This window comes from Topomyia yanbarensis, chromosome 2 (genome assembly GCF_030247195.1).
Source record: "Topomyia yanbarensis strain Yona2022 chromosome 2, ASM3024719v1, whole genome shotgun sequence".
Lineage (NCBI taxonomy): Eukaryota > Metazoa > Arthropoda > Insecta > Diptera > Culicidae > Topomyia > Topomyia yanbarensis.
The window spans coordinates 106,392,672-106,406,005 of NC_080671.1; the positions used below are offsets into that span (position 1 = coordinate 106,392,672).

Below are 13,334 nucleotides of genomic sequence, written 5' to 3' on the forward strand. Positions count from 1 at the left end.
TCGAAGAAAAGTGCATGTTTATTGTCGTTTTGTTTCCTTTAATTATAAATCGAACTAAAACACATTCTAATTAATTTTTACTACACACTTAATTTAAATAACTGGGTACAGTAACATTTTGCTGGGTTTTTGAACAGCAAACCTTTCGGTAATCAATTCAGTAAAACAATTCGGTTACCGAACTCTCCGCAATCCGTTCTATCCAAACGTCAAAAAATACTGGTCAGTCAGTAGTTTGCTCTGAAAATGGCGATTTGACAGATGATTTGCTGTACCTGTTTTGTAAGTTTTTGACGAGGTTCGGTAATGTTGGTACAATTTTGCCGAACAATCAGTCAGTTTTTTTACTGGATAATGTTTATGTACCGAAAAAAAACAGAAGTGATGATAAATTCCGTGAAAAATATTGCGGGTTTCAGCAAATTATTCAAAAAATTACTGAAAATCGTTAAAAAATGAAAACTTTACCGCAATTTTTTTAATAATTTGCTGACAGCTCCGTAAAAATATCACTTTACTGTGGTAGTCGTCAAAAGAAATTACCGAACAACTTTTGGCTGGCTTAGTGTGTACTATCTTCTAAATCTTAAATAAAATAAATTACCACAGGAGAGTAGAATTAAGCCAAATTTATACCTTTCCGATCCGATTCAGTGACGGTTCAGTATCGTGCACGGACACCAATATTCTTTCATACGCATCACACTTGTCCGGCACAGTGCCATGCCAGAGAAGTGTGAATGCTCGCATTTAAGTGTGCACGCCAAGGGGCGAGTCGTTTAGAACAATGTGCCATACACACTGTATCACCTACGATAACACGATATAAGATTACGATTCACAGTAATACACGATCATTTCACTCGTTACCACAATGTGTGGCACACTTTTGACAACTCAAAAACTATCAACAAAGTGTAGTTGAATAATCATAGCAACCATTGCTTTTGTTTTACTGAACACCATGGCGCATTGTGGCACATTGCGGCACAAGCTACCACGCTGTTTGTGAGCACAATTCGATTTGTGCTGAGTGACTCACACCTTGATGCACGCAGAAAAATTTAGCATGTTTAAATAAAAAATATGTGTTATTGAGTACAATCATTTATTATCATATCGCTTTAGCTTGAGCTTATGAGGCCACTCCTGGCTGCTACTCCGTTATCGATCTGCACTAGCTGAAGTTGCACAGGAATCAGTAGATAATTATGCTTGGAAGTAGCTAAACATCTTTCAATGTGCAACTCCTGGTAATCCTAAAGCATTTATTGATCAATACCGGCGCCGGACAGGTCCGAACGTAGATCGCGGAAGGAAATGTAGTCCGATACTTACCTTTGCTAAAAACCGTACAATCTTCTGCGCACTCCACAAGTATCACGGGAGGAGGATATTTGTTAGGTGTAGAAGTTGAATTCTACTACTTCATAACCGACATTAGAGTGGTGACTCCACTATCTGAGCTAGATATCGATCTATCAACTCATGGACCGGGGACCTTCCCTTCCGAAGGAAGACGTGACCACAGATTTACCGAGACATCCATGATCGAACAAATATTGTGAGAAAACTTATGTGAACATTTGGGTCAATATACATTAAAACACTAGTGCCGCCACACCAACATATCCCAAAATACTGTGTGGATTCAGTATGGAATCTGACTCAAAGGAAACAACCGATTCCTTTTCAATCGGTTGATGCATTCGAGCTGGAATTCATACTGAATCCACTCAGAAGTCCGAAACGGTTCCGGTATGGTTTGACTGATGCCGTTTTTGCTTGAAGCGAAACTGAGTCAGTTTCTAACCCCAACTGCTGTCAAAATGTATGAACTGACAGCGGTTGGGGTTAGAGCCTGACTCAGTTTTGAGTTCAAGCAAAAACGCCGAGTAGAGGTATAACCGCTATCAATTGAGTCGAACTCAGCCACTAAAAACATGACGACAGTAGCGCACCTGGTGGAGATATCCCAACTACCTTCGAAACCGTTAGGAATTTTTACATAAGTTGAATGCTGAAGATGCACTTCTGTTCTCTGTGACAGATTGTTTCGCCTTAGAAAAATCTCAACGAATTCGGCTGGGATTGCACCCAGACCAAGTGGAATAAGTGGTGGCCACGCTTCCCACTGAGACGTCCAAAAAATTGTTTCAAAATCGTTCAACACGGGTCCAACGATGAAAGTTTGTTGAACGGTTATTTGGACTTTGCCCAAATTGGTCCAACGAACGTCCTTCATTGGACTATTTTGAAACCAACCGTCCTTAGAGGGTTAACACTCAACCACCGGCGCCGCATTCCAATCATTTATTGTTTATCGCTTCAACCATCGCTGGTTTGAAAATATTTTTTTATTAGAGCAACAACAAACTTTTGCTTTCAATGAAAACATTTTTAAGGAATAGGGATCTTTAATTTGGAAAAATTGTGCCAGTTTTTCATATGTATTGGTAGCGGGTGTCCTTACGAGTACACTCATATCATTCTTAAACCTTAATTATTCTTTTATGATTTTTAAATTTAAAAAAAACCAAATTAAACTCGACCAGCAAACTGACAGTTGTCCTACTAAATGACGTATCTGCAAATATCTCGTTCGCCTCATTGTTAACCGGGACAGCACCCCACACAGCATGATCTGGTACTTTGTCAATCCGCTAGCAACCTGCCATCCCAAGTTTCATCTGCAAACTATGGTAGATCTGATAAGGCAACCTATAGGGTCGTGCAAGTCGCATGGGTTTGGATGTGTTATTGTCCTAAAAGGAAACAAACTAAAAAATGTTTTTTTCAATAGTTTCGGGCCAAAAAATTGAAAAAGGACTGAGATATTAACTCACGGTACTAATCTGCATCAGAATATGCCTTAACCCGCACACCCCTAAAGATCCCTATTATAATTTTCTTTTAATTTTAATGAAATAATTAATTATAAACGGAACGATAATTTTTTATTGAAACAAATAAATTTGATTGAATTTTATAAATAATACAGTCGTGATTCGCTGGTTGGGCAACAGCCTTGTCCGACTAACGAATTTGATTCGCTAGTTGGACCCTGAGTGCATATAAGGAGAGTGACGAAACTGTCAAAATTGGAACAATGATTATTTGTCAGTGTCATTCCAAACGAGTCAAATCCATGTATTTTGAGAGGTCGTTTGTTCGTTTGGAATATTACTGACAGATAATCATGACAGTTGCCTTCACTCTCCTTACATACACTCTGGTTGGACCGACTGACAAATGTCAACAACTCTCCAAAGAAGATATGGGCAGTGTAAATGCATCTGTTCACATCTCTATATATTGTCAGATTAATTGTCAAAGTAAATTTGACATGAGATTTTGACGTTCAGATGTTTTTTAGTTGGGCAATGGTCCAACTAGCGGAGGTCCAACTAAAAAGCGGTCCAGTTAAAAAGTGTCCAACCAGCGAATCACGACTGTATTTAGCAATTATTCCGGCTGATTTTAAACAGTATTCTGGCTCCAGTGGCACAACCGAATACCGATTCTAATTTGAATCGGTTGTGTCACTGCAGCCCGAATGCGAATTAGAACCCGGTCAAACCATTCAGAATCCTGAATGGAGTCAGTATGGATTCCAGCTCAAATGCAACAACCGATTCCGAAACCGATTGAGTCGGAATCGTTTGTTGCATTTGAGTTGGAATCCATCCCTCTAAGAACGGTTGGTTTCAAAATCGTCCAATGAAGGACGTTCGTTGGACCAATTTGGACAACGTCCAAATAACCGTTCAATGAACGTCCATCATTGGACCCGTGTTGAACGATTTTGAAACAATTTTTTGGACGTCTCAGTGGGATCCCTCTAAGAACGGTTGGTTTCAAAATCGTCCAATGAAGGACGTTCGTTGGACCAATTTGGACAACGTCCAAATAACCGTTCAATGAACGTCCATCATTGGACCCGTGTTGAACGATTTTGAAACAATTTTTTGGACGTCTCAGTGGGATTCTAACTCCATTCAGAAATCCGAACCGGTTCCGGAATGGGTTTAACTGGGAACGAGCTAGTATTCCGGCTCCTTTTCCAGCTGAACTTAACTGGGTTACATTCAGAGCAAAAACATAACTGCATTACCGACGTTAAATCGCCAAAAATTGCTGTTTATTATTTTTTTAGGTAAACAAAACATTAAAAATTAAAAACATTAAACATTTCTCAATACCGTTTTAATAAAAATATATCAGATCCTTTACAGAATTTGTGCAATAATCATGATCCATTCTCCTTAGGACGGTGGTAAGGGCATTAGAATTTGTTTGCCGAAATATTGAAGGTAATTATAATTCACTTCAGTCTATTCGCAAGGTATGTCTTCCGGCAAAAATATCTGGCAGGCTGCGGCCACCGGCGATCCTGTCGCTCTGCAACAGTGCCTTCAGCGTAAGTCTAACAAAAACAAGACGATTAAAGTAGGCACCTTCCGGGATAATCACAATTGGACTTTGCTGCATCATGCAGTGGCCAGCAGAAGCGAAGAGTGTGTAGAGCTGTTGATATCGCGAACAGATATTGACGTGACGGCACGTTGCTATGAGGGCCGAACTGCGTTGTTTCTAGCTTGTCTGAAAGATGTACCGACCGAAATTGTGGAGCTGCTTCTTGCCAAGAATTCAGCGCTCGTCAACGTAGCTAACAACGAGAACGTGACGCCCCTGCATGTGGCTGTGGAACGTTGTAATGTACCTCTAGTGGAACTGTTAGTGGCCAACGGAGCGAATGTAAATGCTACGGATTTCGCCGGCGAAACACCATTGCATTCGGCTGTAGAATTTGGTAGTGTAGAAATTTTGATTTATCTACTTTACATAGCTCGAGCGGATGCCTCTGTCCGCTCAGAGAACGATGTCGACACATTGAGTTTGTTGGCTGCTCGAGGGAACTACGACATGAAAACCAAAGTGGCTTGTTTCAAGATACTTTTCAATCACGTTAACATCAAACAGCAGTACCAACAGAAATATTTACTAGAAGATATTTATGCAATAGCGCTTCTTAGCTATCGGTCTACATCGCTAATTCCATATTTCGTTGAAACTGCGTTATTGTGGGAGAAGAACCCCAGTAAGTGCCGGCTAGCTAGGGAGTTACTTGAAGGACCAAATGATCAGTATTTGACAAGCAGATTTAGTGATCGGGTTAATCGCAATCTGTACCACTTTCTTGCCCTACTGCTTGCAGATGACGAGGGCATTCGACGACTGCAGGATGATTTCATGAATTACGAAGTCATATACAGCCACTCATTAATACAGAACGAGCTGGTAGCTTTGAGCGTAGCTGCGATTCGTGAGAATGACAACGAGAAAAAACTACGCATGCTGCTGGAATATCTCGACTTTGTAAAACATCTTGCGTACTTCTTCTCGGATCACTTAGCCGAGACCATGGATATGATAAAAAATGCCCTAATAATTGATGAAACGGATCAGAATGAAATTATGAGCACGACTGAACTTATGCGATACAAAACGATCGCGAATAAAATAATCGACATCACGTCGATTGAAGCGGATTCCGTTCTACTAAGGATGACGTCATCCTCGACTGATTTAGATTCGCAGTGGAAGTTCTTCGAGCCAATCATCAGTTTCTGTACTGATGTGTTTATGAACGAACGGTGGCTCACGCCTGCTAATCTGGAGAAAACCATGTACTCGAAGCTTCTCCTCAAATACGGAACACTGGCGATAGTGCAAAATTGCGAAGGATTCAAGTTTGAACAATTTTCTCTCCTTAGACAGTCCAGGGACACGGTGCGAAAAGCGGTATGGCACTCAATTGATGAAGATGAACGAAAAAGAGATCTTATTTTCGTGCGACGACTGGAGGATTTGGAAATTCCAAGGAATTTAATCCGTTATTTGAGATACACGTAGATTAGAGTACTTCCTATACTGGCTAGCATGGCAAATCAGCCCCATGTGGATAGGAAATCCTATAGAACATAGGATAATTATTATAAGCAGTGTAGGGCATACTATTATATAGTTTTAAAGTAAGAAATAATGCACATGTATTAAATGATTATTTAGAAGTCTATTTCTTTTTTTTATTGTTTTCAATATTTTCGTTACAGTTGAGAGGGGCCCTATTCTCACAGTCACGTCACTTGGTGACTAGAAGGAAATTTTCCTCTAGTCACTAGGTGACGTGACTGTGAGAATAGGGCCCCTGGAAATTCCAACCAGCGACAATCCAAAGAGAATAGTGAAAGAGACGCAGAGTGAAAATCAGTCAAAACGGCAACACTCCCTTTACGATGATTTCAACAGTAGAATTTGGCAACCGTTTCCAAAGGCAGCACTTTAAATGACTCCTATTATATCTTGAAAACAAACCTTTTGTCGATCGTTGGATTTGTTTATCAAACGATGTGCATTTCGAAACAAAGAGATGAAATAATTCTAAAACTTGTTTTTACTCATACATAGACTCTAGAATGCACCTTACAATCACGATTGCACTAAATTCTGACGAAAATTCAAATTTTTTTTGATAGATTTACAATACTTATCTCCTCCAACTCAGGCATGAGTAATGTTTATTTACATTGCACGATTGGTCTGCTCAATAAGGTATTTTTGGCTTCACACTATTCGTCTCTTTTCCTATTCTCTTTGCGACAATCGTTTTTTCTCGTGTTCATCTAAGACAAGACGTGACAAAAGGGGGGGGCCGTTTTTGTTCCAATTTTATGTCAGAATGTTCCAGCTCCTGATTGGTTGATTCTGACGTTTTGCACCGTACGCAATGTTACTACAGGGATATCGAAATTATGTTTTGCAGTGTTGCTATATTTATAGGAAAAGATTTTCATTACTTTTGACAAATAAAATTATTATCGTTAAAAAAGTAAAAATGACTAAATTGAACTGAATTTGCGCGGCAAAGTGAAACAAGTATTTATCATGCATTTACCGCATACGTGGTTGATCAACTTTAACAAAAATAAGACAGAAATCACACTGTAATCTAAAATTATTCAGAAAATGGCTTCGTCAAACCTTACTAAACAACCATGACATGGAAAAAACGTGTCCTTCATCAATATAGTGAATTCAAGATACAAAATTTTGTCGGCATAAAATAAATTAACAAGACTATATTTTCATTAATAAAAACAGCAACACTGTTCGGAAGATTTCGGCAGGGTGAAAATGTGCGAAAAGATGAATGCCGAAGGAAAAATAAGAAGCCGATTGTCACGTCTTGTCTTAGGTGTTCATTGCCAATCCATCATGCATGCACACGCCTGAAGTATTGCGCCTTAAAGTTGTACGCACACGAGGCAACAGGAAACACGCCACAAAAATATTCACTATGGATTATGTTCTACCTATTCCAACGAGCAACAGCGTTGGAATAGGTAGAACATAATCCATAGTGAATATTTTTGTGGCGTGTTTCCTGTCGCCTCGTGTGCGAACAGCTTAAAGACGCTGAATCCCTCTGCAGAGGATAAAGAATCCAAAGAAATTCGCTACGAATCCTTCTGGAACGAGGGCCATTGACAGGTCTCGTGCTCGATTGGAATAACACTGACAGATAAACGGTAAACAAACGATTGACGTGTCGAGTCTTTATCCGCCACGGAAACGAAAAACTACCTAAAATTGAGTTCCTTTGACTCAATCTCGTGGTATCGTGGGGGAACTTAAAATTAGGTAAACCGTGTTGAAGGTAGTTTCCATTTAACCACGATAAAAATTACAACTCATTGATAGGTTTTTTATACTCAAATTTAAGTTGAATTTACCTAATGTTGAGTATACCCCAAACAACTCAAAAGTACGTTCCTCCACGGAAGACCTCGACTGAGTCGAATCTCTCGTTTTATTTTTGACAACACTAATAAGTGCGAAAGCGACGCACAACTCAAAAGTAAGTTAAAAGAACTTATTCTGCAGGTTGTTTTATTTAACCGTGTAAACAAACGATTGACGTGTCGAGTCTTTATCCGGAGGGCCAGTGAGCAAATTTTCTGGCAGACACCGCTCTGCTAGATTTCTGTAAGTCTTGGTTTGGCAGCCCTGTCAGATTTCTGCGCATATTCTGTCGGGTTAGTTGAGCTAGGGCGAACTCGGTTTCGCTCGCGTTTTCTGGCACATTTTGACAGGAACCGAGCTAAACCCTGGCATAACTCGGACATAAACTGTGCAAAGATTCTGGTAATTCCTACCTGGTAGAATTTAGCACAAATCGAGCAAAACATCTGACAAAGATGTGGCAGGAAGCGTGCAGAGATCTTGGCCGTACATTTCTGCCTCGATTCTGGATAAAAGTGAGCAGCATCCGTTGGTTTAACCGCTTCTGTCAGAAACGGTTGTTGCATTTGAGCGAATTCGTTGCCAGAATTCTCGCACAAATCGCGCAAAATGCTCGCAGAAACGCTGCCAGCATCAATTTCGCTTTGCTCAACTTTTGCTAACTTTCTGCTTGCCACGCTGATCGGGAATTCGTCTGGCAACGAATTCGCTCAAATGCAACAACCGTTTCTGACAGAAGCGGTTAAACCAACCGATGCTGCTTACTTTTATCCAGAATCAAGCCAGAAATGTATACAGCCAAGATCTCTGCACGCTTCCTGCCACATCTTTGTCAGATGTTTTGCTCGATTCGTGCTAAATTCTACCAGGTAGGAATTGCCAGGATTTTTGCACAGTTTATGTCCGGGTTATGCCAGGGTTTTGCTCGATTCCTGTCAAAATTTGCCAGAAAACGCGAGCGAAACCCAAGATGGGAGAAAGGTGGGAACATTTGACACTTTTGAGTGTATTAGTTTAATACTTGCAAAATTAGGTATGGCGGCCGGGGCCCTTGAAGTGAACGAACGAGCATCCTGATTGTTTGCGCACGATGAAAAGTGAGAAAAAGCCGAGCTTCACCTCGGATCTGCCTATTAGAACACTTAGGGACACTTTTTACTTCGAACAAACCGATTAAATTAACTATAACCGAACCGAAAGAAAACTTATGGCAACAGAAAGGCCCACTACGTCATTTGTTTGTGCATTTCTTCTTCATATCCTCTTGTTTTTTCGGCTTAATCAAAGAAAAATGACAACCGCACTCACACACAGAAAACCTGTAACCATCTTCACGGTAAAAACTTTACCCATTTTATGTATTCAAATTGCCCATTTTCGGAAGTTATTCGAGCTGTCAAAAAATGGGTGTTGTTTTGTTTCTAACATTGAGTACTTTTTATCCATTTAGGCGAGTGGCGTTGGCTGTCAACAAAGATTATTATGACTGAAAACCTCTTAGCTAAAAACGATAGTATTAAAAATTAAATTTAACATTGGTTTGTAATTTTTACGCATTATTTGCTCACTAATACGCGGTAATATATTTCTAGATACTTGAAAAACGACATACAGTTTCTGTTAGGTCAAACACATTCCAGCAATGACGGTGGTAGAATTTTTCGGCTGCTCGTTCCTGGCTTTTGGACCTCCGTTGGCAATGTTTTCGCTGACAATTGCCCACGACCCAATCAGGATAATCATACTGATAGCAGCTTCCTTCTGTTGGCTTGTCTCGCTGCTGCTATCATCCACCGTATGGTTCGCTGTCTACACGTTGCGGGACAAGCTAGTGTTCGGTCTAATATGTTCCGTATTCATTCAGGTTGGTATACTTTGAAGCAGACATATAGAGATTATAACTAAATGAGTAAATTGCAGGAAGCCTTTCGATATCTCATGTATAGGCTGCTGCGCAAGACGGAACGTGGTTTGCAGGAGGTAACTGAAATCGCTCGAATATCAGACTACAAGCACATCTTGTCATACGTCGCTGGACTAGGTTTCGGCATTATCAGTGGAGCATTTTCGCTGGTCAACATTCTGGCTGATTCAGTAGGTCCAGCTACGGTTGGGTTGACGTCAGGGTCGAACATTTTCATTGTGATTAGTGCAGCACAATCTCTCTGCATGATCTTGTTGCACACCTTTTGGGGTGTGATTTTCTTCAATGCTTGCGATTTGAAAAACTACTATCATATCGCTTACGTCGTGGTCAGCCATCTGTTTGTGTCCGGTATCACGCTACTCAACAGCCAGGAACTGTATGCCGTTTCGCTGATCGCTTCCTACATTGTGATGATGATCACTTGTGTAATTGCTTTCCGAGTGGTGGGTGGGAATGTTGCTTCATTTAGGAAGTTTGTCACTTGCAAGTAAGCAACGGTCGTCTTATTTATTTGAACTCTTAATGTATTACCTATAATGATATACCCAAATAAACAAGTTATTTTGAAGCTTAATTGCATCTATTAGAAAGCTATATTTCCATAGCCAGTATTTGCGTACAGATAGGTCATTTTGAATCCATTAATGTAGGATGGAATACAACATTACGAATAGAACTTTTGAACGAAGGTTTATTCGAATATCGCGTTTCATATTACTTTCTATAATAGAGAATTGCATGAAACTCTAGCCCAAATGTTTGAGCAGTCGAAAATAGTAAAACTTCAATTAGGTATATTCGATGGGATTCATCGATGTAAGTCGATCGAAAAGAAAAACAGCGTAATAATTGGATAAAATGGCCTCATTTTGAGTACTAAGGTTGTAGGTAGCTGACATTCTTAAACAGTTAAAAGTGGTTTTAAGAAGCATAATGCTTTTCTCTTTGGTTGATCATTGATTACGAGAATATTTCGTTTTTTGCTGATCTGAAGAGTAAAATAGGAATATTTCGGAAATTTCTCTTGCCGCAATAGATGAATTTAAGACCCGCGAGAATCAAACTGACACATTTTTTCAGTGAATTAAAGTGAGTGCGAGAAACCGAGTGCTCTTTCTGTATTTCATAAAGGATTATTTTTACTCAGACGCTAATTGGAATCGAATTTTATTACTGAGGGTTATTTCGGAATGTCTGAAATATAGTTAAAACGAATAATTGATCGTAAATATGATATAATTACGATTAAGTAAAAGATTCTTGCTGTGTTAGCGTCTGTAGCATGTATCAAAAGGGACCGCCGTTTTCTTTCCTTTCCGGTGCTCCGAAAATGCAATATCCTATAGACAAGAAAAACAGTATTAAAGCGTATGCTTCTAAATTGATTAAACTGGTTTTTCTAATAACAAAACGTCAGATAGGGGTGAAAGACCAATTTCTGTGCATCCTAAGATGCAAGTTTGTTGTTATCATTCAAATGTTTGTCAAATGAACTATGCGTCATCAGAAAGAGGAAAAAATGTAGGGGTACTTAAAAATTAAACTTACCATACGATCGATTCGCAAAGATTTCGCTATAGATGAGGCAATAGGTATCCTAGAAAAAAACGTGGTTAATATGACGAGAATAATTTTATGGTTATTGGATTACGGTCTATTCTCAGCTAGGGGTGAAAGACCAATTTCAAGATAGTATAAATTAGTTATCATTCTGCATAAGTCAAATGAACTATGCATCATCATTGATAGATTGTTTTACAAATCGGCAGCACACGCCAATAATTACCTTTTTGGATTTCAATTGAGATTCCATCCATCCGACATTCTCGTCAGTAATCTACAAAAAAAAAAAGACATTTGTCGATTAATACTTTAAAAAGGTGGATGAAATCAGTCGAATTTCCGTGACATTATCAGAATCCTTTTGGTTTAAAGTTTTGAAATGGGTGTAATCGATCAGCGATTATCAGATTCATTTTTTCATCATAGTCTACCTAAATTTAATAAATTGGGTGGTTACATGAGATGCTTACCAAGGTCTTCTCGCATATAAATATGACTCAGCAGTGCAGTAACATCTGTAAAGATACACACTTGGATTAGAATTTTGAATATTTCTTTTTTTTGCAACTGATATTGCTTTTTATAGAATAGTTCAGCTGGCCGTTCTTATAAACTTAATCACAATTATCAGTTTAGAAAAAAGAACAATCATCATTTTAGAGCCGAGTATATGTAGGCTACCATATTGATCAGAAAACCAAAATGTTATCCCCATAATTGAACAGTTAAGACTTGAACCAACCTTGATATCATCCCGATGGTTTCCGGAACTTTCCTTGTACAAAAATCCTAGGTACATCAATGTTCTCCTTGGGATTGACTGTCCTTCGGTAGATGTAACTGTTCGTGACCACTTCGAAACCAGCCTTTCGGAACAAGCCACCCACTTCATCTTCGGCAAAGTAGTAACTCCTAGTTCCGTCCTGTCGCATGTAGAAATTTTCGGCTATTTTGTGTCCTGGCTTGAATCTTAACTGAGCCATATCGTATAAACCGTAATCCCGAAACAGTACCATCCCGCCAGGTTTCATCAACCGAAAAATGTTCCCAACAACCGCGTCAAATTTATCCGGGTGGATCGCCGATAGGACGAAAATGAGCGTCGCTATATTCAAGCTGCTTTCGCCAAGCATTTCGAATACTTGATCCGTGGTAATGTCGCATGGGAAAGCCATCATGTACTGTTCATCATACAGGTTATGTTGCTTTACCAGCTCAATTGCACGTGGCGAGAGGTCACAAGCGTAGACAAAATAATCTCGATGACCTTCTTCGATTAGCGGAAAAACGAGATTACCTACACCACAGCCGATTTCTAGCAACGTTTTCGCGCTTCCGGTGGAAATACCACTCCCATCGGAAAGTAGCTCTTCAAACTCACGTGTTGTCCAGTGACGATCTTTGAAAAATCTAGTCTCGTTCCGCTTGTAGAAAAGGTCCCAGTGTTTGCGTGCATCCAATTCTAGTTTGCGGGCATGGAAATCCGAAACCATCCGCTTATTTTGCTCTTCCAAGTGAGCTTTTTCATCATCGGTAAGGACTTTAGCAGCGCTTGTTGCAACATCGCCGAGATTGAAGGACCCATGCTTGGGTTTGGCATGCGGATCTTCGTTTGCTGACATTGTCCGTTTACCAACACGTGGGTCAATATGACCTCCGATATGGTAACATCACCTAACCATTTTGTATAATTTTCGCGAAAACTCACTGAAAACAGGACTAAAGCTAAAAATTGTTCCAACTTCAACGATGGTTCAAAACGAAATGGACGATTTCTGAAAGTGCTTTCACCAGAATGTCAAAAGCTTCACATTCGTTTACAGCTAGGATAGGATCCGCCAGCTCTGTCTTCTGTTTTTGAACCAATTCTGAACCAGCTCGTGATTGGACGAAAGTGACATAGGCAAACCTTCGGCTTGGAAACTAAAAGTACCAAAGGGCTGCTTGGAAGTGTTGTCATATTGTGATATCAAACATAAAACGACGATTGTTAAGGTTCCCCCACACTGACGCGATTTTGTCGCAGCGATTGCGAAAA

At 39.7% G+C, this 13,334-nt stretch overlaps 3 protein-coding genes and 1 non-coding gene across 7 annotated transcripts; 2 read left to right on the forward strand and 2 right to left on the reverse strand.

Annotated features, from left to right (window-relative positions):
* The first annotated feature begins 4,115 nt into the window (after positions 1 to 4,115).
* On the forward strand, positions 4,116 to 6,068 carry LOC131679121 (uncharacterized). Of its 2 annotated transcripts, XM_058959707.1 has the most exons (3): positions 4,116 to 4,156; positions 4,225 to 4,276; positions 4,334 to 6,068. In XM_058959707.1, exon 3 carries the CDS (start codon positions 4,348 to 4,350, stop codon positions 5,914 to 5,916), a length of 1,569 nt encoding a protein of 522 aa, XP_058815690.1. In that variant the 5' UTR covers positions 4,116 to 4,156; positions 4,225 to 4,276; positions 4,334 to 4,347; the 3' UTR covers positions 5,917 to 6,068. The 2 variants fall into 2 exon arrangements, with proteins under 2 accessions (XP_058815690.1, XP_058815691.1); XM_058959708.1 differs by lacking the exon at positions 4,116 to 4,156 and having other exon boundaries at positions 4,163 to 4,276; positions 4,346 to 6,068.
* A 2,769-nt stretch (positions 6,069 to 8,837) lies between these two features.
* Positions 8,838 to 10,307, forward strand: LOC131679127 (gamma-secretase subunit Aph-1-like). 3 transcript variants are annotated; one of them, XM_058959718.1, is made up of 4 exons: positions 8,934 to 9,142; positions 9,257 to 9,344; positions 9,399 to 9,670; positions 9,727 to 10,307. In XM_058959718.1, the coding sequence occupies exons 3-4, from the start codon at positions 9,449 to 9,451 to the stop codon at positions 10,222 to 10,224; spliced, it is 720 nt and encodes a 239-aa protein (XP_058815701.1). In that variant the 5' UTR covers positions 8,934 to 9,142; positions 9,257 to 9,344; positions 9,399 to 9,448; the 3' UTR covers positions 10,225 to 10,307. The 3 variants fall into 3 exon arrangements, with proteins under 3 accessions (XP_058815702.1, XP_058815701.1, XP_058815700.1); XM_058959719.1 differs by lacking the exons at positions 8,934 to 9,142; positions 9,257 to 9,344 and adding an exon at positions 8,838 to 8,903; XM_058959717.1 differs by lacking the exon at positions 8,934 to 9,142 and having other exon boundaries at positions 9,185 to 9,344.
* A 635-nt stretch (positions 10,308 to 10,942) lies between these two features.
* On the reverse strand, positions 10,943 to 13,077 carry LOC131679126 (tRNA N(3)-methylcytidine methyltransferase METTL6-like). The gene is made up of 5 exons (XM_058959716.1): positions 12,039 to 13,077; positions 11,767 to 11,811; positions 11,520 to 11,570; positions 11,282 to 11,330; positions 10,943 to 11,073 (listed from the first exon to the last, which is right to left on the reverse strand). The coding sequence occupies exon 1, from the start codon at positions 12,916 to 12,918 to the stop codon at positions 12,046 to 12,048; it is 873 nt and encodes a 290-aa protein (XP_058815699.1). The 5' UTR covers positions 12,919 to 13,077; the 3' UTR covers positions 10,943 to 11,073; positions 11,282 to 11,330; positions 11,520 to 11,570; positions 11,767 to 11,811; positions 12,039 to 12,045.
* Positions 11,385 to 11,485, reverse strand: LOC131686482 (small nucleolar RNA snR60/Z15/Z230/Z193/J17). Its single transcript, XR_009305135.1, has one exon. It is a non-coding gene; the product is annotated as a small nucleolar RNA snR60/Z15/Z230/Z193/J17 (small nucleolar RNA).
* Positions 13,078 to 13,334: the final 257 nt, after the last annotated feature.

Bases quoted from the DNA above. Each gene is read 5' to 3' on its own strand.
- LOC131679121 (XM_058959707.1), top strand. From the start codon at position 4,348: ATGTCTTCCGGCAAAAATATCTGGCAGGCTGCGGCCACCGGCGATCCT.
- LOC131679126 (XM_058959716.1), bottom strand. From the start codon at position 12,918: ATGTCAGCAAACGAAGATCCGCATGCCAAACCCAAGCATGGGTCCTTC.
- LOC131679127 (XM_058959719.1), top strand. From the start codon at position 9,449: ATGACGGTGGTAGAATTTTTCGGCTGCTCGTTCCTGGCTTTTGGACCT. The intron at 9,671-9,726 runs GTTGGTATACTT...AGTAAATTGCAG, and splicing joins TATGTTCCGTATTCATTCAG to GAAGCCTTTCGATATCTCAT.